This window comes from Callospermophilus lateralis, chromosome 5, assembly GCF_048772815.1.
Source record: "Callospermophilus lateralis isolate mCalLat2 chromosome 5, mCalLat2.hap1, whole genome shotgun sequence".
In the NCBI taxonomy this organism is placed as follows: Eukaryota; Metazoa; Chordata; class Mammalia; order Rodentia; family Sciuridae; genus Callospermophilus; species Callospermophilus lateralis.
This window is the reverse complement of record NC_135309.1, coordinates 18,159,920-18,181,448: the sequence shown is the minus strand read 5'-3', so window position 1 is coordinate 18,181,448 and position 21,529 is coordinate 18,159,920. Positions and strand designations below refer to the sequence as shown.

General features: G+C 53.1%; 1 protein-coding gene across 1 annotated transcript in view; it reads right to left on the bottom strand.

Moving 5' to 3' along the window:
* The window catches only part of Slit3 (slit guidance ligand 3), a 568,745-nt gene that overhangs the window by 8,194 nt on the left and 539,022 nt on the right, over positions 1–21,529 (bottom strand). Inside the window, exons 29-34 of the mRNA XM_076855688.2 lie at positions 19,557–19,650; positions 16,237–16,374; positions 14,722–14,962; positions 13,057–13,187; positions 3,460–3,614; positions 831–1,116 (exon numbers count right to left, since the gene is read on the bottom strand). Of these exons, the coding sequence (XP_076711803.2) occupies positions 831–1,116; positions 3,460–3,614; positions 13,057–13,187; positions 14,722–14,962; positions 16,237–16,374; positions 19,557–19,650 (1,045 nt within the window). The remainder of the gene's footprint in view (positions 1–830; positions 1,117–3,459; positions 3,615–13,056; positions 13,188–14,721; positions 14,963–16,236; positions 16,375–19,556; positions 19,651–21,529) is intronic.

Sequence of the window (21,529 nt, the reverse complement as noted above, 5' to 3'; positions counted from 1 at the left end):
AGGATTGGTGGTAAGCTCTTTTGCCCAAACCACCACACCTCCGCAGCTCCCAGGAGAGCCTCATCCATGTCTCCTAGGTGGGAAGACTGGTGGTGAGGACTCCATTTTTAACCACAATGCATCATTTTCCCTAATGGGATGACATTCAGAGCCAGGATTAATGCTGACTTCAGATTCAAATGTATACACTCAAAAGTAACACAGAAAGTTCAAAACCTTTACAGCCGTCGTCCCTCTTTCTAATCCAAAATGTTGTTTCCAGCTTGTTTAGGCAAACAAATGACCACTCTTGGCTCCGGAGGCATTTTTGGTTGAATCAGATTTCATAACACTGGGAATACCAGGTCTCTTATATTAAGCATAGGCCTGGCACATAGTAGGCCTTCCATAAATGTTTATTGAATGAGTAATAATGAGAACCCATCAAGCTTGCGCTGTGTGTGGTCATGCAGACCTGGGGCCTTACCCAGGGCACTGGCTGAGGGGCAGCCGCCTGGGGCTGAATTCACCCTTGTTCTACTCACCCTTCAATGGCTCAAGGGCTGTATGCACCCAAAAGGGGTGACTTTTTCTAATCACAACAGGCAAAACAGGAGCTAGTGGTATCTCCAGACAGAGTCATAGGCGGCTTGGCAGTCTGTGTTTTGAGCAAGGCTCTGTGCTGATGTCTCTGAGTGAGGCCTGCAGTCTGGATGCGCAAGCTCAGCCTCTTGACTGAGCAGTCATGGCGCTATCCACCACGTGACCACATTCCTCCATCAGTGCCCCCTCCTCAGGTGGGGACAGGGCCAGCGTGTATGCTGGGAGCCTGGGACTGTCAGGACACTGACCTGTGACCGAGGCAGGGGTCCCGGGCTTCCTGGTCGCACAGCGGGCCAGTCCAGCCTGGGTGGCACTCACACACCACACTGTCCTTCTCCACGGAGCGGCACAGGCCATGCCGGCACACGGTGCAGGACTTGCAGCCTGGTGAGACTCCTGGGGACTGGGGCGGGAGGGCCTTGAAGTCCTGTAGCTCATTGTTGATACGCACCTCGTGAATGCAGCCATGGAAGCCACCCAGCGGTCGGTCCGCGCCCTGGCGCAAGGCCGAGAGGCCGGTGGAGGTAGGGATGCCTGTGGGAGGGGAGAGGGACAGCCTGATCCCCTCCTCCCACCCGGCCCAGTCCTGAATGAGAAGGTGTCCTTCACATGTTCTTAGTTAAGGGCCTCTGCTATTCAGATTGAAATGATGGCCTACATCTGGGCCGTATCCTGGGAAAGAACTGCATTCTTGGTCCTGCACTGGGGGCAAAACTTGAATTCAGCTAGGCACAGTGGTGCAGGCCTGTAAATCCCAGTGGCTTGGGAGGCTGAGGCAGGAGGATGGCAAGTTCAAAGCCAGCCTCAGTAACTCAGTGAGGCCCTAAGCAACTTAGAGAGGAACTGTCTCAAAATAAAGAACAAAAAGGACCAGGGATGTGGCCCAGTGGCTAAGTGCCCCTGTGTTCATTCCCAATACCCACCCCCAACTCCCCTCCCAGAAAAAACAAAACAAAACAAAACAGCACTTGAATTTATTGTCAATGCTTAAATATAAAAAATACCCCACAAAAATCCTATATTTTGATCTTCCTTAGAAAAAATGAGGGGGCAGTGATTAGCACTGCCACGTGGACTACTGGCTCAATTAAAGGGACCACCAGCTTAGGCAAGGGATGGGTGGTACCAGGTCACCCTGAGAGCCTCCAGGGCAGCCCAGCCAGAGTGCGGGAAGGAAGATGCGGAGGAGCAACCCGCCCAGTGGAACTCTGGGTTCAAGGTCCTCTGGTCTTTACTACCCTCTGTGCTCTGTCTCCCTTGTCCAGGTCTAAAAGGCACAGCGGGAAAAGGCCGGGTTTGCTTCCCACCAGATCTGCTTTGGTCTTCTTTCCTGCTCCACTTCCTGCCACCCCTGCTGGGGGCCTGTGGCCAGGCCTGAGGCTGGAAGTGGAGCAGGTGGGGGAGGGCAGGAGAGGGAGGGGAACAGGTGTGGGGGGGAGCAGGTGAGGGGGGAAGCAGGTGGGGGGGGAGCAGAAGGGGGGGAAGCAGGTGAGGGGGGGAGCAGGTGAGGGGGGAGCAGGTGGGGGAAGCAGGTGAGGGGGAAGCAGGTGAGGGGGAGAGCAGGAGAGGGGGGGAGCAGGAGAGGGAGGGGAGCAGGTGAGGGGGAACAGGTGGGGGGGAGCAGGTGAGGGGGGAAGCAGGTGAGGGGGAACAGGTGGGGGGGAGCAGGTGAGGGGGGAAGCAGGTGAGGGGGGGAGCAGAAGAGGGGGGAAGCAGAAGAGGGGGGAGCAGGTGAGGGGGGAGCAGGTGGGGGGAAGCAGGTGAGGGGGGAGCAGGTGAGAGGGAAGCAGGTGAGGGGGAGAGCAGGTGAGGGGGAGCAGGTGAGGGGGAGCAGGTGAGGGGGGAGCAGGTGAGGGGGGGAGGGAGCAGGTGAGGGGGAGAGCAGGAGAGGGGGGGAACAGATGAGGGGGGAGCAGGAGAGGGAGGAGCAGGTGAGGGAGGGGAGCAGGTGAGAGGGAAGCAGGTGAGGGGGAGAGCAGGTGAGGGGGGAACAGGTGAGGGGGGAGCAGGTGAGGGGGAGCAGGTGAGGGGGGAGCAGGTGAGGGGGAAGCAGGTGAGGGGGGGAGGGAGCAGGTGAGGGGGAGAGCAGGAGAGGGGGGGAACAGATGAGGGGGGAGCAGGAGAGGGAGGAGCAGGTGAGGGAGGGGAGCAGGTGAGAGGGAAGCAGGTGAGGGGGAGAGCAGGTGAGGGGGGAACAGGTGAGGGGGGAGCAGGTGAGGTGGGGAGCAGTGAGGGAGGGGAGCAGGTGAGAGGGAAGCAGGTGAGGGGGAGAGCAGGAGAGGGGGGAACAGGTGAGGGGGGAGCAGGAGAGGGAGGAGCAGGTGAGGGAGGGGAGCAGGTGAGAGGGAAGCAGGTGAGGGGGAGAGCAGGAGAGGGGGGGAACAGATGAGGGGGGAGCAGGAGAGGGAGGAGCAGGTGAGGGAGGGGAGCAGGTGAGAGGGAAGCAGGTGAGGGGGAGAGCAGGTGAGGGGGGAACAGGTGAGGGGGGAGCAGGTGAGGTGGGGAGCAGTGAGGGAGGGGAGCAGGTGAGGGGGGAGAGCAGCTGTCTTCCTCTGGGGGGAAGCTGAGCCCTGTGTACCTTCTGGGATGGCTCTGGGTCAGGCATACTCTTCTGGTCCCCTGCACCTGGATGGCCTGTTCCCAGGGCACACTGTGGGCCTGGGCCAGCCCCCTGAGGTGACTTGGGTGGAGTCTCAGGGATCCCTGTGTTGAGCAAGCTGCTCTAGTGGCTTTTATAATGCCCAGGTCGTGGCCTCCTACAGGAAGTCCTCCCTGACTGGCCTTGTATGGGTGCTGAGACGGGAGCAGGGAAGCCCCACGGTAGGTCTGGGTCTAGCCCTGGAGCAGAGGGCTGGAGACGTGGGGAGGGAGCATTACCTCCAAGGTAGAGGGGGCTGTTGATGCCCACGGCAGGCTGCTTCTGGAGCTTGCCCAGGCTCTTGGGGGCTCCTTTGTCCACCACCAGGTTCAAGGTCTGGTTCAGCATCACCAGCTCCACACTGTGAAACTGCCCATCATTCACTGTCTCCACACTGGGCAGGGAGAGAGGGAAAGAGACAGAGGTTCAGTGAGGGCCTTCCACAGCCGGTACTGGGCTGCAAACTTGGCCTGCGTGACTTGCATCTTGTTTTACTTTCTATTTGGAAATAGCTTCAAGATTACATACGCCCAAAGTAAAAACAGTACAGAAAATACTTACTACCCAGGTTCTCCTATTATCCCCATTTATCTCTCTTTACACACATACACACAGTTTTTCTGAATCATTTAAAGATACACCACAGGCCTTTACCCCCAGATAGCTCAGTCTGTGCTCCCTAAGGACAGGAATGTTTTCTTATGTAAGCACAGCATAGTCATCAACTTGGGAACCACTTAACATTCATACTGTACCTCAGAGCATCTAATTTTCCAAAGGATCCAACAGGGCCCTTGTGGCATTTCCCCTTCTAGTACGAGATCCTGTCCAGGGGCAGTTATTCCACCTGGCAATCTTTGTTTGTGTTTTTTTCTGTCATTCACAGAGCTCCGCACCTCCTTCCTCAGGCTATCTGCATACCACCCGGGCATTATTTACTTGACAAATTTTACCTTTGATGGCCCCATTTCCCCCTCAAATACCAGTAAGCCTATAAGGTTAGCCCTGTTCAAAGAAATATTATTCAAGAAAAAAATTTGACTGTGATTTAAATTTTTTTTCCCAGTATCCAAAATACATTCTCTTACAGTCAATGTTTCAGTAGTGTGTCTTCATTTCACCTAAATTCATCTCAAGGGTTTCCAGGGGTGTGCATCACACATTTGGGGAAGTTAAGTGTCTCAACGCCCCTGCCAACTAAGAGTTTTGTCCCAAGTACAGAGATGAAAAGGTGGAAGCTCATGGAAATTAGTTTCCTGAAGGCCTTACTAAGTGGTTCAGCAGGGACTTGAATGAAGGTACCCTCCGTCCCCCTTCTGGCCTCTGCTGGTGCCAGCAAGCACTCATGGGGGGCTGATGGGCATGGCCAGGCATGGTGCTAAATGGCTTGCTCCCATTATGTGACTGTTGAGATAATTCTATGAAGTGGATACTAGATATCCCAATTCACAGAAAAGACACTGAGGCCCAGAGGGGCTAGGTGATCTGTCAGAGGTCACCCAGCTAATACATGCCAGAAACAGTATTCATAGGGAGAACTTTTAACTCCAGAGTTCTGCTGAGGGTTCTGCTGGGAGTTCCCGGGGCTGGGAAGGAGTAGCGATGGTAGATGGCAAGACTCTGGAGATGTGCCACCTCCTTCTTCCCTGAACAAAAGGGCTCACTGGGTGGACTGATCTTGCTCATTCAGGTGTGGTGGTCTGTGCACACTCCCTCTCTCCTTGCAATCTCCCAGGGGAATCCTGTTGCCTTCAACAAGAGGGTTCTAGGGATGGGTGGCACTGATTTCTCAGGTGGGCAGTTTCAGTGAGTGACCCAGATTTAGAAATTTCAGCTGAAGAGAGTGTATAGGATGTACTCAGGGAAGACAGGCGAGGCTGGGCTGGAGTGGGGAAAGCAGAGCCCATTTCGTCCCTGCTGCTGGGTGGCACCATGGCCAGTCAAGCAGTCGTGGAGACAGACCACCCTGATGATCGAATCTGAGGGGGACGTGGACATGCTCTGCAGACTGTAAATTACTGGGACCATGTGAGCGGTTATCAGTGTTATTTAGAATATTTATACCAAGAACCTATCATTGCCTGAAAACATAGGGCTCCTACTTCAGTGCTGATTCTTGGAAGAAAGAGGTGGTGGAGGAGACATGCAGGACCCCAGGACCCACCCACGCAGTGGGCAATCTCTTCTCGAATCTGTTCATCTTCCCACCCATTTATTGCCAATGCTCCCTCCTCTCCATCCATCTACCGCCTCCCCTCTCTCCCCTCCCTCCCCTCCACCCATCCATCACCTCCCCTCCCTCCCCTCCCTCCCCACCTTCTCCTCCCTCCCTCCCTCTTCTGCTTGATCTTGCATCCATACTCCATCTGTCCACCTGCCACCCACTGGAGTATGCACGCAGGCCACATTGTCCTAGGCGCAGGACGGACAGGGCACCTCCCTTCACAGAGCTCACACTCCACCTGCCTCAGCCTTACATCTTAATCAAGTGGCCAGCTTATCTATGTACATCCACAACACGGGAGTGGTGGGAAGAGTGGGACTGAGAGAGACCAGCAGGAATCCGGTTCTGATAGGGAGCTGGGCAGCTGCCTGGAGGTGAGCTGCCTGATTCCATAAGCCTCTCTAGCTGCTCCAAGCCGTGATCCCAGGACGAGGTCCAGCCTGGGATCCTGCAGACGAGTTGGTGAGTGTGTGTGGGGGGAGGCTGGTGTGCAGGGACCACAGACCCTCACACTCTGCAACCACACGTGCAAGCAGAAGCACTTCATATCTCTCAGTGACATTGTCCTGAATGCACACTGGCTCCTGTGTGAGCCTTCAGTCACTGTGACAAACACCTGAGACAATCCATTAAAGGAAGGAGAGATGGACTTTGGCTCATATTTTCAGAGGTTTCTGTCCCTGGCCAGTGGCCTTGCTGCTTTAGGCCTCTGGTGCACAGGACATCATGGTGGGAGAGTGTGGCAGAGGGGACCTACTCACCTCACTGTAGTTAGGAAACTAGTGTAGTTCCACACCCTCCCATTAGTGCCACAGATGGGGACCAAGTCATTAACACATGGACCTTTGAAGGACATTCAAGACTGAAGCTATGGCGGCTCCTACCCTAGAGGTGTCTGAATGGATGCCAGCAGCCACCTGTCCTGGGGGCTCTGGGTAGGCAGGCGGTCTTGGAGTTTCCTTGGTGTGGAGGTCTAGGGCGCAGGGCAGCTCTTTCCTATTCTGGACACACACAGCCGCGCTGAGCACACACCACTGGCTCCTTCCTGGCTGCTGGCTCCAAGCCTTCTCTCTTCTCTGCTTTCTGAGGTCTCAGCCCAGGGCCTGTGCATGGCCTTGAAGGCAACCATCCTGGAGACAGTGGTTTGGCAGTTGCTGCGGCAGCAGAGAGCTCTGGCTGCCAGCTCTTGTCCCAGACAAAGAGCTGGACCCAAGAGCCTGGCTCTTGCAGACAGGCCCCTTCTCCTGCCAGTTCATGCTCAGGGGTGAGGATCTATCACCCTGGCTCCTCCCACTTCTGTGAGCCCAGTTGCTGTTTGAATACAATGAGTTTTGTACTCGTTTTACACTGGGCCTTAGTGGGCAATGCAAGATCCTTAGAAGCTCTCAGGAACCGTGGAAATGGTGACTTCCTCCTCCATGATGCTGGGCGTGCAGGAGCCAAGTCTGGGTGTGGCAGAGACTGGGAGCGCAGGTTGGTGGACCGTAACAGAGCCTGTCTGCTGGGTTCTCAACTCCACGGCCATGGGGGATTTCAGAGTCTATCATTTCAATGGTTTATCACCACCTCTGAGGAGGGTACTCTTGTGGGCCCCCTATTATATAGAGATGGAACCTAAAGACCTTGACCAAGACCACAATGCTTGAAAGTGGTGAAACTGAGGACTGATTCCAACCCAAAGCTCTCATGACCACATCCATGTCAACAAATGCTCATGGGTTTACAGGTCACCTTCTTCCAGGCACATCTGAACCAGGGGCGCCTATCATGCCCAAAGCCAGTGCTTTTCAAGCTGTGGGTTCCAGAGGCCTGGGATGCACTGTGCTGGAAGTTCTGATTCTTTACCATCTCTTCCAAATCAGGTTGGTTTCATTTCTGTCTTTTTAAAAAATACATAATTCTTGGCCTTAAAAATAAAATAAAAATGGGAAGAAGGCTTTGCTGCTTTCAAAGAAAAGAAAAAAATTGAAAAGACACAACAAAAACCTAGTGTTTAGTTTAAAAGAAATGGCCACACTGTGTTCCAAGCCCTGGTCATCGGTCCCCTAGAGACATATGTAGGGATGTCAGGAGAAGACAGGGCCCTGAGAGTCTTCCTCATCATCCACTGAGTCAGACAGAACCGGCATCAAGTACAGGACGGAGAGGACTGCAGGTGGCAGAGCTGGCTGGAAGGCTCCTGCAGGGGCTGGGGTGGGCACGCCCATAGGCCAGAGTGGCCTGTGGGGTCCTCTTCTACCTTAAAAACTATGGTGGGTGGGCACGTGTTGAGGGCTTGGTGGGGCTGGGGTGGTGGGGCCAGGGGTGGTGGGGCCAGCAGCTGGGCTGCTATGCAAAGCACAGGACTAGCCTTCTCTCCCTGAGCACTCTCAACCCCAAGGTGGGGCTGCACTTTTTCTCCATTTGGAAACGGGAGACGCCAGGCCCAGAGACTAAGATGCTCCATATTACAGTGGAAACAGCAGAGGCAGGACTTAAATCCATGTTCCCAGCCAAGGGACCTGAGGCCACTGTGCCAGGAAGGGGATTATGAGGGTGGTCAATCCTCCAGGTGCTGGAGGCCCTTACCTGTACGCTGAGTGTGACCAGTAGGTGGCGACAGAGACCCACAGGAACAGAGTCCCTGGGCTTTAGTTAGGCAGCAGCCTGAGACTTGGGCCCCGCGGCAGCCAGCCCCACTGCTGTACCCTAGGGACAAGTCGTGCTTTCTTCTGGCTCTGGGCCCAGCACGGAGGGAGAGCAGGTTTGGGTGGACACCTATCCTGGGTTTGACCCAACTCTGCCACTTACTGGCCTCCCCTGAGCAGTAGGCTTCTCATCCCCCTGAAGAGGAGTGATGGCTTCCCCGGGGCCTATGCTGAGGACCACAAAGGCCTCGAGAGTAAACGGGACGGTGGTAATTACGGTTCTAGGAGCACGTACCACACCAGGCAGAGCTTGCTTGCATATACTGTTTTAAAGAGTCGAACATTTAAAAACTGGGATATTTACCCAAACCTCAAATTTCCAGCCCCTCCTGATGCTCAGAATCCTTCACCGTCGCATCTGCTGAAGCTGAGGTCATCTGCCCTCGCATGAGGCTGCCCCCTCCAGGCTGCCGCAGTCCCCACTGCCCCTTAGTGCACTCCCATCTACAGTCCCACGTCTGCTTCTTGCTGGGCCCCCGACCTCACAGACGGGTGAGCTTGCCTCTGACAAATCTGGCTCTGAGCATCAGAGAAGTCTGTCCCCTTCTGGGGCAGGGAGGGGCTCAGGTGGGCTTTCCGGTGTCTTCGTCCTGGGGCCTGGAATGTGTCTTTGCCTTCACCACCTCCTTGACCACAGTTGGGCAGGCGAACAAGGCAGGCACTGGCAGGAGGGAGCCCCTGGAAGCCTGCTGCTCCGGCTCTGTAAATCCGCTGGCTGCTCACCCTTGCCCTGGCCTGGCTCATGGGCGTCTCTGGCGGTAGGAGTCTGCAGCTGCCAACTCCACGGGTGAGCCCTGGCATGGCTCCCTGGCTCACGCCCCAAGGCTGAGGTGGCCGGCTGGTGCCAAGAGGTCACTGTAGTCACTCTGAGGAGATCCGATTCTATTGGCTGGCATGGCCTCCTGAGCTCCTCTGCAGCTGTCACCTCAGCCTGTGCCCTTCATCCTCTGATGGCGTCCCCCTCCCAGGGCTTCTCCTGGTCTGTGGAGATGCTCCTCAGTGTGGAGAAGCCTCTGGAACACTGCCTCCTCCCCAGGGACCCTTCCCCGTCCCAGCAAAGTATCTGCTCCTTCTTCAGAAGTGTCCCCACCGCATGCTGCGGTCTCTCCATGGACACCTGTTTGCTTCTCCCCAGGTAACTGCTGCTTCTTTAACCCATTAAGTCCCATTTCTGGAACACCTGGACAATTTACACTGAGCAACAAACACCTCAGGGTAATTTTGAAACACATATTTGTGTTTGTAGAATTCTAATATCTTAAGAAAAGTAATAGGTAAATGATTTGTGAAAATATTCATTAAAATTATTGCTATTACTAATATCATTAATGATATTATACCAATAAACTCTAGATTATTATTATTTCCAACATATTTTAATGCACCTTTGTTGATTTCATTGAAATATTCACAGATTGGAAACCTGGGGGTGTAATGTGCTGAGTTGTGACTTCCTCTCAGGCATGTGTGCGCCTGATTCCAAGGCTCCTACTCTGGGCCTGTGTCTGGCCCAAACGAGGTGCTTGGTTTTGTTTTCTGAGTCAATGGAAGAGTGGAAGAGAATACTATAGGTTGAACTTCCCTAATCAAAAAAATCCAGAACTCGAAAGTACTTCAAAACCTGAAAATTTGTGAGCACTCACTGATGTCAAAAACAGCAATTTCTATACCTAATCTCACGTGATGCATCACAGTCAAAATACAGGAGCAATAAAAATTACCTTTGGTTAGTGAGGCCCTAAGTCACTTAGTGAGACCCTGTCTCAAAATAAAAAATAAAAAGGGTTGGGATGGGGCTCAGTGGTTAAGCACCCCAGGGTTTAAGTCCCAGTACCAAAAAAACAAAACAAACAAACAAACAACAACAAATTACCTTTGGGCGGAGTAAGGTGTATATGAAATAGAAGTGCATTTTGGATTTAGACTTGAGACCCACGCCCAAGATAGCTCCTTATGTATAAGCCAATATTTCACAACCTGAAAACTGTCTGAAATCCAACACATTTCTGGCTCCAACCATTTTGGAGAAGGGATACTTAATCTGAACTGGGACAAAAACAGGGCTGCCTCAGAGAAAAGGATTTGGAAGCAAAACTACTTCAATGTGGGATTTCTGGAGCCTGGGGCTCCTTATAACTGAGAGCTGAAGGGCAGTGAAGATCGTCCCCCAGCTGGCATGGGGCTCCAGGCCGGGGTTTCCTGGATGCAGATCACTGGGATCTTCCCATGGAGAAGCCTGGCATGCCCCTGTGCCACGTCTCAGACAGGAGCACTCTCTCAGCATGCTGCCAGCGCCTTCTGTGAGTCCACCCCTGACTAAGCCCCAGCACCACTGGCCAAGGTCAGCTGGGGAGGGGGGCTCCACTCAGGAGGCCCAGGCTCTGCATGGGGCCTGGCTGCACTGGAAGCTGGCCTGCCTCCTCAACAGGTCTGTGTCCAGCTCAGTGGGCCAAGTCCCAACCCTCAGCAGTGCCTAGGAGGGCCTCCTGTGGTGTCCATAGCGCACAGTGGGGGAGCTAGGGCAGGAGGCAGGTCACTTGCCCTCACCCAGGTCTGTGTGGCACCAGAGGCTTTTTGCCAGGCATGTGTGGGTTGTTGGTGGCCCTGCCTCCCTGGCTTTCTGTCTTCCCGTTTGGAGCAGGGCCACTGGTTCCAGGAAGAGATGTCAGGAGGTCTCGTCTCCAGGGAGCACCGAGGCCACCGGGAGAGTTGCTTCTCCATGTCCACTGACCCAGTCCTCCCCACCCGGGATGCTTCTGGTGCTTCCCGCCCTCCAGGCTAGTCTTCCTGTCTGGCTGATGCCCCTGTCCTGCTTCTTGTCTTTGCTGCTGTCCCAGGCTGGCGTGCCACCTCCTCTCTGCTCCTCCCAGCCTGGTGTGCCACCTCTTCTCTGTTCACACTAGTTCCTCGCCTTCATCAAGATGCAGCTCAAGCCAGGCGCCATGATGCACACCTGTAATCCCAGTGGCAGGAGGATTGCCAGTTCAAAGCCAGCCTCAGCAAAAAGTGAGGCACTAAGCAACTCAGTGAGACCCTGTCTCTAAATAAAACACAAAATAGGGCTGGGGATGTGGCTCAGTGGTCGAGGGCTCTTGAGTTTCTTCCCCATACCAAAAAAAAAAAAAAAAAAAAAAGAAAAAGATGCAACTCAACTGGCTGCTTCGCCAGTGAGTTCCCACGTGTGAACTGGTGGTCCTCAGACCTACGCATCGGAATTACTTGGAAGGGTCCTTAAAACACAGATCTGGTGGGGACAAGCCCCACTCTCACATGGGCCCAGCTGTTGGATTCGGAAGTGCTGGGGCAGATTCTGCATTTCTACTATCTTCCAGGTGCTGCTGGTGCTGCTGCCTCGGGGCCACACTCAGAACCACTGTTTTTTTTTTTTTCCCCATTGTTGTTGTTTTTGGTGCTGGGGATGCCACCCAGGGTCCTGTGCCTGCTAGGCAAACACCCTGCCACCAAGCCACATCCCCAGCCAGACCACGGGCTGTAACCAGTGGTTTTCACACTGGGTTTGTTGGAGGAGAATCTGGGGCCCGGATGGTTAGGGTGGGAACGTGGCTCCATCCCTGGCCCCCAGGGCACTTTGGCCTCTATGCATTTAATACTCTTGAGTTCAATATCAAGTTTCAACTGAAGAAAAGGTTTAATTGGGGGGAAGAGGAAGTCCAACTATTTCTTCTTTTCACCAACCCCAATGGAATACGCTCCTGTTTCCACGGTGAAGAGCACGGCTCTACTTTGTTCTGGGATTTCCCGAAGTTCTGCTCCTGGTCCACTAGTGGGTTTTTTTAAAATATTTTTTAAGATGTGTAGACCTTTATTTTATTCATTTACTTATATGTGGTACTGAGAATTGAACCCAGTGCCTCACATATGCTAGGCAAGTGCTCTACCACTGAGCCACAGCCTCAGCCCCTACTAGTGTTTTTCACAATTTGGGGGTAACAAAGACATCTAAAAATTCTAGTGGTTACTTTTAAGAATTATTATAAAGATATTTGTAACTAAAATTATTTTATATTTTAGCTCTTTAGTACTGGTTTCAGATTTAGTAGTTCTTTTAAATTTGAGAATTTTTGCACAGACTTTACCTGTTGAACATCACTTATCCAAAATGCTCTGAAAATTTTTTGAGTGTTATGTTGGCGCTCAGGAAGTTTCAGATTTTGGAGAATTTCAGATTTTCCCATCACTGGGGGAGGGTGTGCCCTTGAAGGGGATATTGGGACACCAGCCCCTTCCTCTCATTCTCCCTCTGCTTCCCCACCGCCAAGAGGCCAGCGGCTTGCTTCACATGCTCCCTGCGATGGTGTGCTGCCAATGCACAGGCCCAAAGTGACGTGGCCAAGCAACCATGTACTGAAACCTCTACAACTGTCAGCCAAAATAAACCTTTCCTTTTTATAAGTTGATTTCCTCAGGCATTTTGTTACAGTGGTGGAAAGCTGACTAGCACACAGGGTGACTGTGTTCTGAAGTTGTCCTTCAGGGCAATTTGAAAGTCACTGAAGCAGTGGTCCTGTTTCCCTTGAAATGTCTTGAATGTCTTTCCCTTGTATTGCATGCTAATTGCCCCGTTTTCTTTCTTAAACTAATAAAAGATTAGAATGACATTTTGAAAAGGGCATCTCATTAAGCACCCTCATTCCCATTGGAGCACCTGGCTCCATACACAGTAGCCAGCTGGCCATTTATCTTATGGTAATGAGGTGTCATCTTCCCGCTGGAGCCTGCCTTCCTGGCCTGCCTCTGCCTCCAGTGCTGCCCTTCTCCCTCTCACCTGCTACTCTGTGCAGGAAGTGTGTGTGTGTGTGTGTGTGTGTGTGTGTGTGTGTATGCGCGCATGCTTGGTGGGGTATCAGCTTCACCCTGGCTGCTCTGGCGTGGAGGTGAGTGGTGGCTGGGGGCGTGGTCCTCACCTGTACACCGTGGTTGGAGGGGAGCTCAGGCTGTCGTAGACCAGCCTCACGTGGCCCTGGTACAGCTCCAGCGCCAGGGGATCATTGTCTCCCTTGTAGAGAAGGATGCCATTGTCCTTGTCAGTGGCCACCTGGAGAGAGAGTCAGGCACGTGGGTTAGGGCTTACCTGAGGTCAACCTCTCCCACCCCTCTCCCCGGCACCCTCTTCCAGATGGCTGCTTCTGGGGGTACTTTAAGATACACTAGCTTCTGGGCTTCACCCTGAGTGAGCTCATATGAATCTCTCAGGCAGGTAGGTTAAAACTTCTCCAGGGGATTCTGAAATATTGCCAAGGCCCAGAGCCAGGGGGCGCTACTGTGCCCGCCACCTGCACTCATGGCCTGCACCTGTGTAGCTGTGAATGGGATGTGAAGCAGGGAAGTCTGACAGGACGCTGGAGGTCTGGGGTTGGGACCCAGAAGTCAGGTCTCTGGGGGAGCTGGGGGTCCAGGGACAATGGCAGGTAGAGTTTCCTTCCCGTTTGTGCCAGGTCAAGCCTCAGCTGAGGGCCTGCCCACAGGCTGCAAGCTCCGCCAGGTGAGGAGTTTGAATGTTGTGTCTCTGCAACCCCAGCACTTGGAAGAGTCCCTGGGATGTATGGGTGCTCTCTAGATCTTTGTTGAGCAGTATTCCCCCATAAATTCCAACTTTAACCTGGGCTAACTGGCCATAGCCAGAAAGAGAACCGAGCCCCAGTGAGTGCCCAGCAGCACCCAAACCCAGGGGCAGGGGCCACTATGTGGTCAGCACCATCCTGGTGCGTCTCTGGGTCTCCTCCTCCATGAGGAGCCTGCAGGTGGGGCCTGTTCTTTGCCCATCCTCCACCTTCCCTGCCCACACCCACCTCCAGAACAGCATTTAGCTTAACCAGAAATACAGTCGGGAATACATGGGCTCAGGTCCAAAGCAAGGAACCTGAACGAAGCTACTGGGAAAATAACTTGTTCACCCTGAATGGGTTTCCACTCCCTAAATGCGTTCTGTGTTTGTCCTCTGGGCCTCTGCACTTGCTGAGCAATCTGCTGGTCCTCTCCAGTCTGCGTTCACCCGGTTCCCTTGGCCTCCACTCTTCTACATTTCATCAGAAAACTCCTACTCATCCTTCACCTCTCAGCCTGGGCATCACCGTTTCTGAGAAGCCTTCCCTGATTCTCCCTGCAGAATGGGATTGCTGTCCCTCCAGCACATTCCCGCAGTGACCCTTGTGCCGCTGTCTCTCTCCTTGTCCTCCTGGATGGACAAGGTGCTTTTTCTGTTTTGTCTACTATCGAATCCCCGCTTCTCAGCAGTATCTGTATATAATAGTTGAACCAATGTTTTCTAGAGGAATGAGGGAATAAGACTAGAAACGGGAACTGCCATTTGCAGTGAGGGCTGGTCAGGAGGCATCTAGAAATCTATCTAGACAGAGCGAGTCCTGCTTCCCCAAAGCTGAATGTTGTCCTGGATAATTTTTTTGGGGGGAAGGAGCAGAACTGCTAAGACATGAGGCATCCTGGTGGTTCTCTGGTACAGCTCCAGCGCCAGGGGATCATTGTCTCCCTTGTAGAGAAGGATGCCATTGTCAATTCAGGGACTGGGGGCAAACTGGGTCCTTCCAAGGGCAGAACGGGGCCAGGCGCACCTGCAGAGAGATGTTGGCCTGGGGCCGGACCTTGGCAGAGGCCAGTTCCACGTAGGAGTCCTTGCCCACGAAGTTCACAGTGATGAGCTTCTCGCATCTGGGGCCAGCAAAGCCCGGGGGACAGCGGCAGGTGGGCTCCTGCTGCACCACGATGCACTGAGCCCCGTTCTGGCACTCGTACTGGTCACAGGGGCTGGTCTGCAGCAGAACCATGGGTGGGGGGTGCTCGCAGAAGAGTCCACTGGTAGGAGGAGAGGGAAGCATGGGGGGAGCACGGGGCAGAGGGGGGGAGAGGAGACAATCAGTTACCGACAAGGAGCCTCTGGCAGAGAGCCCGTGAGATGGGGGGAGACAGTTCCAGGGTCTAGTTCCAGCCCTGCCACTGTCCAAGTTTTCCCATTTTTAAAGTAACTGAGTCAGACAGGTCCCCAAATGTCAGTGTCATCAGAATGCCTTAATTGTTAATTGTTAATTGCCAATTGTTAATTGTTCCTGTTCATGGATGGTGAAGGGATAAACAAACGCATGTCACCCAGTGAGATGCTGCTGGCCCTTACGGGGGAAGGGAGTCCTGACACATGCTACAGCAGTGGGCCTGGGAACAGGACGCTGAGCAAAATAAGCCAGACACGAAGGGTAACAGGTTCTAATCATGTGGGCTCCCTGGAGTGAACAGGGAGGAATGCAGGACTGTTGTTTAATGGAACGGTTTTGCAAGAGGCAAAAGTTCTCGAGATGGATGTTGGTGATGGCCACACCACAAGGTGAATGTGCTTAATGCCACTGAGCTCTATCCTTAAAAATTTGTAAGGTGGTAAATTTTGTTATGTATATTTTATCATGATTTTTTTTTAAAAGTACAGACTTTCTAGCCCCCCCCCTTTTTTTTCTATTTTAATTTTTCTAAATTTTAATTCAGTAGCTCTGGCGTGGGGCACAGGAATCAATATTTTCATGAGCCTCGGATGCGGAGGGTCTCAGTCCAGCTTTTAGAAACTCTGGCCTTGAGAACTCCGTGGCTCCTTCTAGGCTCAGGAGTCTATGTGCAAAGCTTATTTGCACATTTTAGGTTTATGCCATCTGGTGAGCACTGGTAGGCATGGCACTGTGTCCAGTCTGACCCCCATTGACCCTTTCCTCCTGGCCCTGCTAGTCAGTGTAGGAGCTGGACCGGGAACCCAGGCTTCTCCTTCCACATCCCCCGCAGACATTCAGCCACCGGCCCAGGCCTCCCCTTTCCTCTGGCTTCATTGATTTCCACAGACTGTTCCAAGCCCTCCCACTGAACTCCCCTTTTATGCCACTGGGACACCACTATGTTTGTCTACAAGACAGACCCCAGCCACGTGGGCAGGTGGCTCCACCACCCTGCAATCTGGGCTCCAAGATGGTGGCGTCCTCCCTTAGACAGCATCACATGCAAGCCTGACACGTGGGCTGGGACCTAAGTCCACTCTAAGAAGTCCCTTTTAGCTTTAGGGACTGTCACCGTCCTGAAGAGGCTCTCTGCCATACCTGAAGCCCTGGGGGCAGATGCACGTGTAGCCATTGACTGCATCCACACATTGGGCTCCGTGGCGACACTTGTGGGCCGCGCAGTCGTCATTGTCTGTCTCACAGAGCTTCCCGCTGTAGCCAGGGACGCATTCACACCTGGAACACAGTCAGTGTGAAGCTACTCTTAGGCCTGGGCAGCTTCCGGGCCTGGCTCCTGTCCCCCCCGCCCCACCCCCGTTCCAGTGGCCTCCCTCCCCTGTCCACTCAAGTTCCTTAAGGTTCTGCCTGGCCTGGCTTCACTTGGGTACCACTCATGGTCACAGCCTCTGTTCTGAGCCCTTGAGGCCTGTCTGCTTCATGCAGCAGGGGAGTATTTCCAGGAGCCAGGCTGAGGGCCACGGGTGGGACCATACAGCTTTTGGCGTGGTTCTGCCACCTTCTACCTAGAATTGACCTTCAGGACTGTGTCAGGCACTGTGCTAAGCACATGCCAAAGTGTCACATTGAGTCCTCCCAGGACCCTGAAAAGGAGGGTCTATCATCGGGAAGAAGACAGAGTTCAGAGAGCTGAAGTCACTCCTGTGCCCTGCATGGAGCGACAGTTTACACTATGTATCAGACGCGGTTCTAAGTGCATCGACCATTCATGACCTGTGTTTTGGTTTCTTCGTCTTTAAATACAGTTGATGATAAATAAATAAATGAAATGCCTTGTGGGGGGAGGGCTCAGCATACTGTGGTCCACACCTCTGCTACCATGGGAAACCTGGCCCTGGAAAGATTGTGTCTTTGAATTCCTCTGAATTCAAAAGAGACCTGGAGAGTAGCTCAAGCCCTCTGACCTTGCCCAGAGCTGTAACAACTGCCCGACACTTAACAGGATCAAATGCAGCCTTTTAAGTATGGAGTTCAGGGCTATGGATAAGGTCTTTATCAGCAATTAGGGAAGTTATTCACACTTCCAAACTAAGCAGTGAGGTTTGGAGCTCAATGTGTTTACAATCTTCTTTTTTTTTTTTTATTTTATATATTCTCTAGCCCTCTCCACACTAGCACTGTCAAACCTATTAATTTATTTTTTGGTACTGGGGACTGAATCCGGGGGTGCTCTACCACTGGGCTACACTTCCAGAACTTAAAAAAATTTTTTTTGAGACAGGATCTCATTAAGTTGGCTGGCTGGCCTCAAATTTGTCATCCTCCTGCCTTAGCCTCCTGAGTTGCTGAGATTACAGGTGATACCATGCCTGACCACATCTCAAATTTTATCAAGCCTATAAAACAATCAGGGATCTTGCTAAAGTGTAGCTTCCGATTCAGGGAGTCTGAGCAGGGCTGGGGAATCAGCATTCCCAGCAAGCTTCCATGTGTGGCTGCTGCTGCAGGTTGGGGGACTTCCTTCCCTGCAGCCAGGATCTAGACAACACTACTTTATCCAGAGAAGAGGCTGGTGACACCTTGCATTTCCTATTGCTTCCAAATGGCAAGAGCCTGTATCTTTCTTCAAGTTAAAGTAAAAGGTTAATGCAATTTTAGTATCTGTTGGATCCATTTATTGTGGGCCAGGGGGAGAAAACAGTGACACTCTTGTTTGCAGGACATCTGGAGTCTGGATTTAACTGAGAAACTGGCCAGGCCTGGGGGGGCCTGAGTCCACACCTTTCTAGACCTGTCTCCAGGAGACTTGCTTTACCCCACTGTGCCTCGTGGACTGTGGGCAGTAGTTGTGCATTCTGAGATTGTTGGGTGTTCCATGAGAATGCTCCCTGCCTGGCTCAGAGCAAGTTCTCGGTGTGTGCCGATCACTGTGATCTTTGTGTTTATGATTATTTTCAGTGTTTATGGGCAGGTCCTATCTGCCCTCTGCTGAGACCTCATTAGAAGAGCATACAAGGAGATCTCCAAGGATATATATCTTCCCACTTAGGCAAAGGCTGTACTGACCACATTTTTCTTGCTAACACCCTTCTAGGCTGCCATGGGATATGAGTTGCTTGCTGATGGGAGGGGAGGGGGATAAGATGATACAATGTTGCACTGGAGAAAGGATTATTGATTTAAATGCATTTGAATAAAAAGCTAACATTATTGAGCTGCTCAGTAGACCTTTTCAAGATAGTGTCTCTAAGGAGACATTGCAGATAAATAAAATATCCTAGACTGTGAAAGCCTGACTGGTTTCTTTCACTTCTCCATTGTCCTAGAACTCAAGGGGTCTTGGTTACAATACAGAGTGAGATTTCAAGGAATAAGTCCAGAGGCTCATGAGAACCCTTAACTCCCTAGCATTCCTAAGAGACGGGGCAGCGCAGCACTGAGTTCCAGAGGCAGGTCCCCCATCCTAAGGGAGCTCAGCAGAAATGTTTCTGGTGTCAGCTGAGGGCACATCCTGGGATTCCCAGCTGCCCTGGTCTCTGCCTGCTCCCCTGCAACATGATCCTGGGTGTTAGAGGCTCCGTCTGCTCCTGGACAGAGCCTGCTGGGGAGGAGAGGGAACAACTGTGTGTGGAAAGCAGTTTTGGGGACAGGGAGAGCATTCTTGGCTGCAGGATTCCACCATCCTATCAATGTCAGAGACTTCCAGGTCTTGAGGGTCTAAGCATCTTCTCCAGAAGAAACACTGGCACCAGTTTTCATGATGGAGGGCAAGGGGAGAAGGTGGGAAGAGAGCCTGAGGAGGAATTCCCAGGAGTGCCATTGGTTTCTCAGGCTTGTGAACTGGGTGGCCCTCTCCTGAGGAAGCCTCTCCCTCCACCTCGGAATTGCTCATGTGCTCCTCTGACGCCTATTGGCTCTGCTGCTCACTGTGGAGACGGCTCCACCAATGGCTGTGGCTGCTGAATCCAGCGGGGGCTCCTGTCCCCCAACTCCCTTCCTCCTACGTGTGCAAGCTGGCAAACCTTCTGTAGCCCCAGGTAAGATGGCCTGGAAGGCTGGGCCCTGGGAAGGCCACCCAACACTCTTCACACTTTGTTTCCTCTGAGCAACGTTTTTATCTCTGGAAAGAAGAGATGGAGAGAGATGGGGGGTGGGTGGGAGGGAGGGTGGGGAGGCGAGGAGAGGGAAGAAGAGGCGAGGAAAGAGAGGAAAAGGGGGAAGGAAAGGAAAGAGAATATCTCTCCCTCTCTATTGGCAGAGATGAGAGAGAGAGATTCAAGACAGAGACACTCACATAGGGAAAAGGAAAGCCTGAGAGACTTGGACCATGGCTGAGTCAGATCCAGAGGAGAGTGGGCTGGGGAGAGAAGCCCCCCCACCCAGCACACACAGTGCCTTAGCTTCCAACCCAGACAGCTGGAGGCTGAGTGCTCAGAGGCGGGCTGGACTGCAAGTCCTACCTGAATCCTTTATCCAGGGAGATGCACTTGGCCTCATGCTGACAGAGGTTCATCTCAGGCACACAATGGTCAATCACCTCGTCACACAGCTCACCTGGTGGAGAGGGACAAGAACTCAGATATCAGGACCCTCAGTCCTACATCTGTCAAGTCACAGAGCAAGGCCCTCACACTCTTCTCTTGGTGTATTGTTCTTCTTAGGGTTTCCTTCCCATGGGCTCTGCCATAGCACCCCTGCTTGGGGATTCTACTCCACCATCCAGGGCAGCTGTGTCTGGAGCAGCAGCCTGGACCCCTGCTTAGGCTCTGCTGTCCAATTGCTTTTTTAATTTCACACCTTTTCATTAAGTCCTCCTGTGTGGGAGGCATCATGCCAGCCGCTGGAGCAGACAGTGACCTAATTCTGTCCTCTTCCAGGGTCTAGTGGTGGGAGATCTATAAACAGGCAGACCTTCACCATCCAGAGTCTCGAGTCCGCCACAGAGTTAAACTCTGGAAGCACAGAGAGACCATAACCTCGCCCAGGGGGTGAGAGGGAGCTCCTTGGAATGGCTAAGAAGGCTTAACTGCATGGTTCACCTGCTCCAGATCAAGAAGCCTCTTGGGTTTTTCAAGGGAAGCAAATATGAGAGGAATTTGAATTTCTGGTCTCTGGATAACTAACTTTGATGTCTACAATGTTGCCTGGTGGGTCATAAATACCTGGGGTGCCCTCACACAAGGGCTCAGATAAGTGCAACTACTTCAAAGTTTTCAGGTATGTAGGTGGGGTGGGTAAGGCAGGAGGCATCTCCCAAACAGGGTGGGATTCTAGGGTCTGACTTCTGGGTTTTCTCAAAGTCCACCCAATCAAGCCAGGTAGAGAGTGGTCTAAGGGAGGGAGACTTCTAATGGCAGACGTTCTCCTTGGAGCTGAGGGTGGGGAGCTGCAGCTAGAGCAGGCTGCCTGGGCAGAAGGCCCTGAGGGTGAGTGAGACGCCCCAGAGCTGTTCTCTTCTGGGGTAGAGATAAGCCTATCTCCACCTTCCAGAGAGGGAGCTTCTCAAGGCCACAGTGTTCCTTACAGGCCTCCTCCTCCTCCTTCTCTGAAAAGGCCCAGAGAAGCAGCCAAGTGTCTGTGTAGGCCTTGGATGTTTTGGGGGACAGAGAAGCCACAGTGCACTCCTCTCAGGAACAGAGTGCAACAAATATGGAACAGCCTGGTCCTTGAGACAGGGGCAAGGTTCCACTGAAGCAGGAGACAGGTCTCCTCAGAGCCCCTGCCACTGCCTGTCTGCCTGGTGAGGATTCCAGTCGAGGGCCTCCCCTGCCATAGAGCTGATTTTGATTTTGAGCACCGTTGCCCTCTCCTGAGCTGCTGGGATTTTGATGAGCAGCTTCTTCTGGACCAGCTACCCAACTCTCTCCAGTGCTGCTTCTCAGGAAGCCCCTGTGGGCTGAGGGCACACCTTGGCCTTCTCGGTGTCTCTATTGCCTAATTCACTGCTCTGCGTGTAGTGAAGGGTGCCCGAGAAGAGTCGCCTGCTGCTAGTGCAGCTCTTGGTTACAACTCTGTCCCCAGGAGACGGACGAAGCAGGGCACAGGGGAGACGCCCCTGCACACTCTCTTAACCCAAGGGCTTCTCTGGGCCCAGGAGGCAGGTGGCTTTCTCAGCTGCCGTGGGGCAGTCCAGCAGCCCAAGCTGTGCTGGGGCATCCTGGCTAGGGGACTGGAGGCTTTGCAGGGAATGGGGGCTGCTCCATGTCCCCCACTGCAGTCCCCAGGGCTGTTCCACTGGGCACCCCCCCCCCTCCCCGCACACTTCATCTGGACAGATGAGCCAGGTTCCAGCGGGCTGCAGAGGGGAGTCCCAAGTCCCAAGCCACTTCATCCCCATTTCCTCCCGGCCTTAGGCCAGCAGGTCCGGAACTTGTAACTTAGAACACGATACCCAGGTTTCCAGGTGGGATAAGAGGGAAGCTCAAAGGAGTGT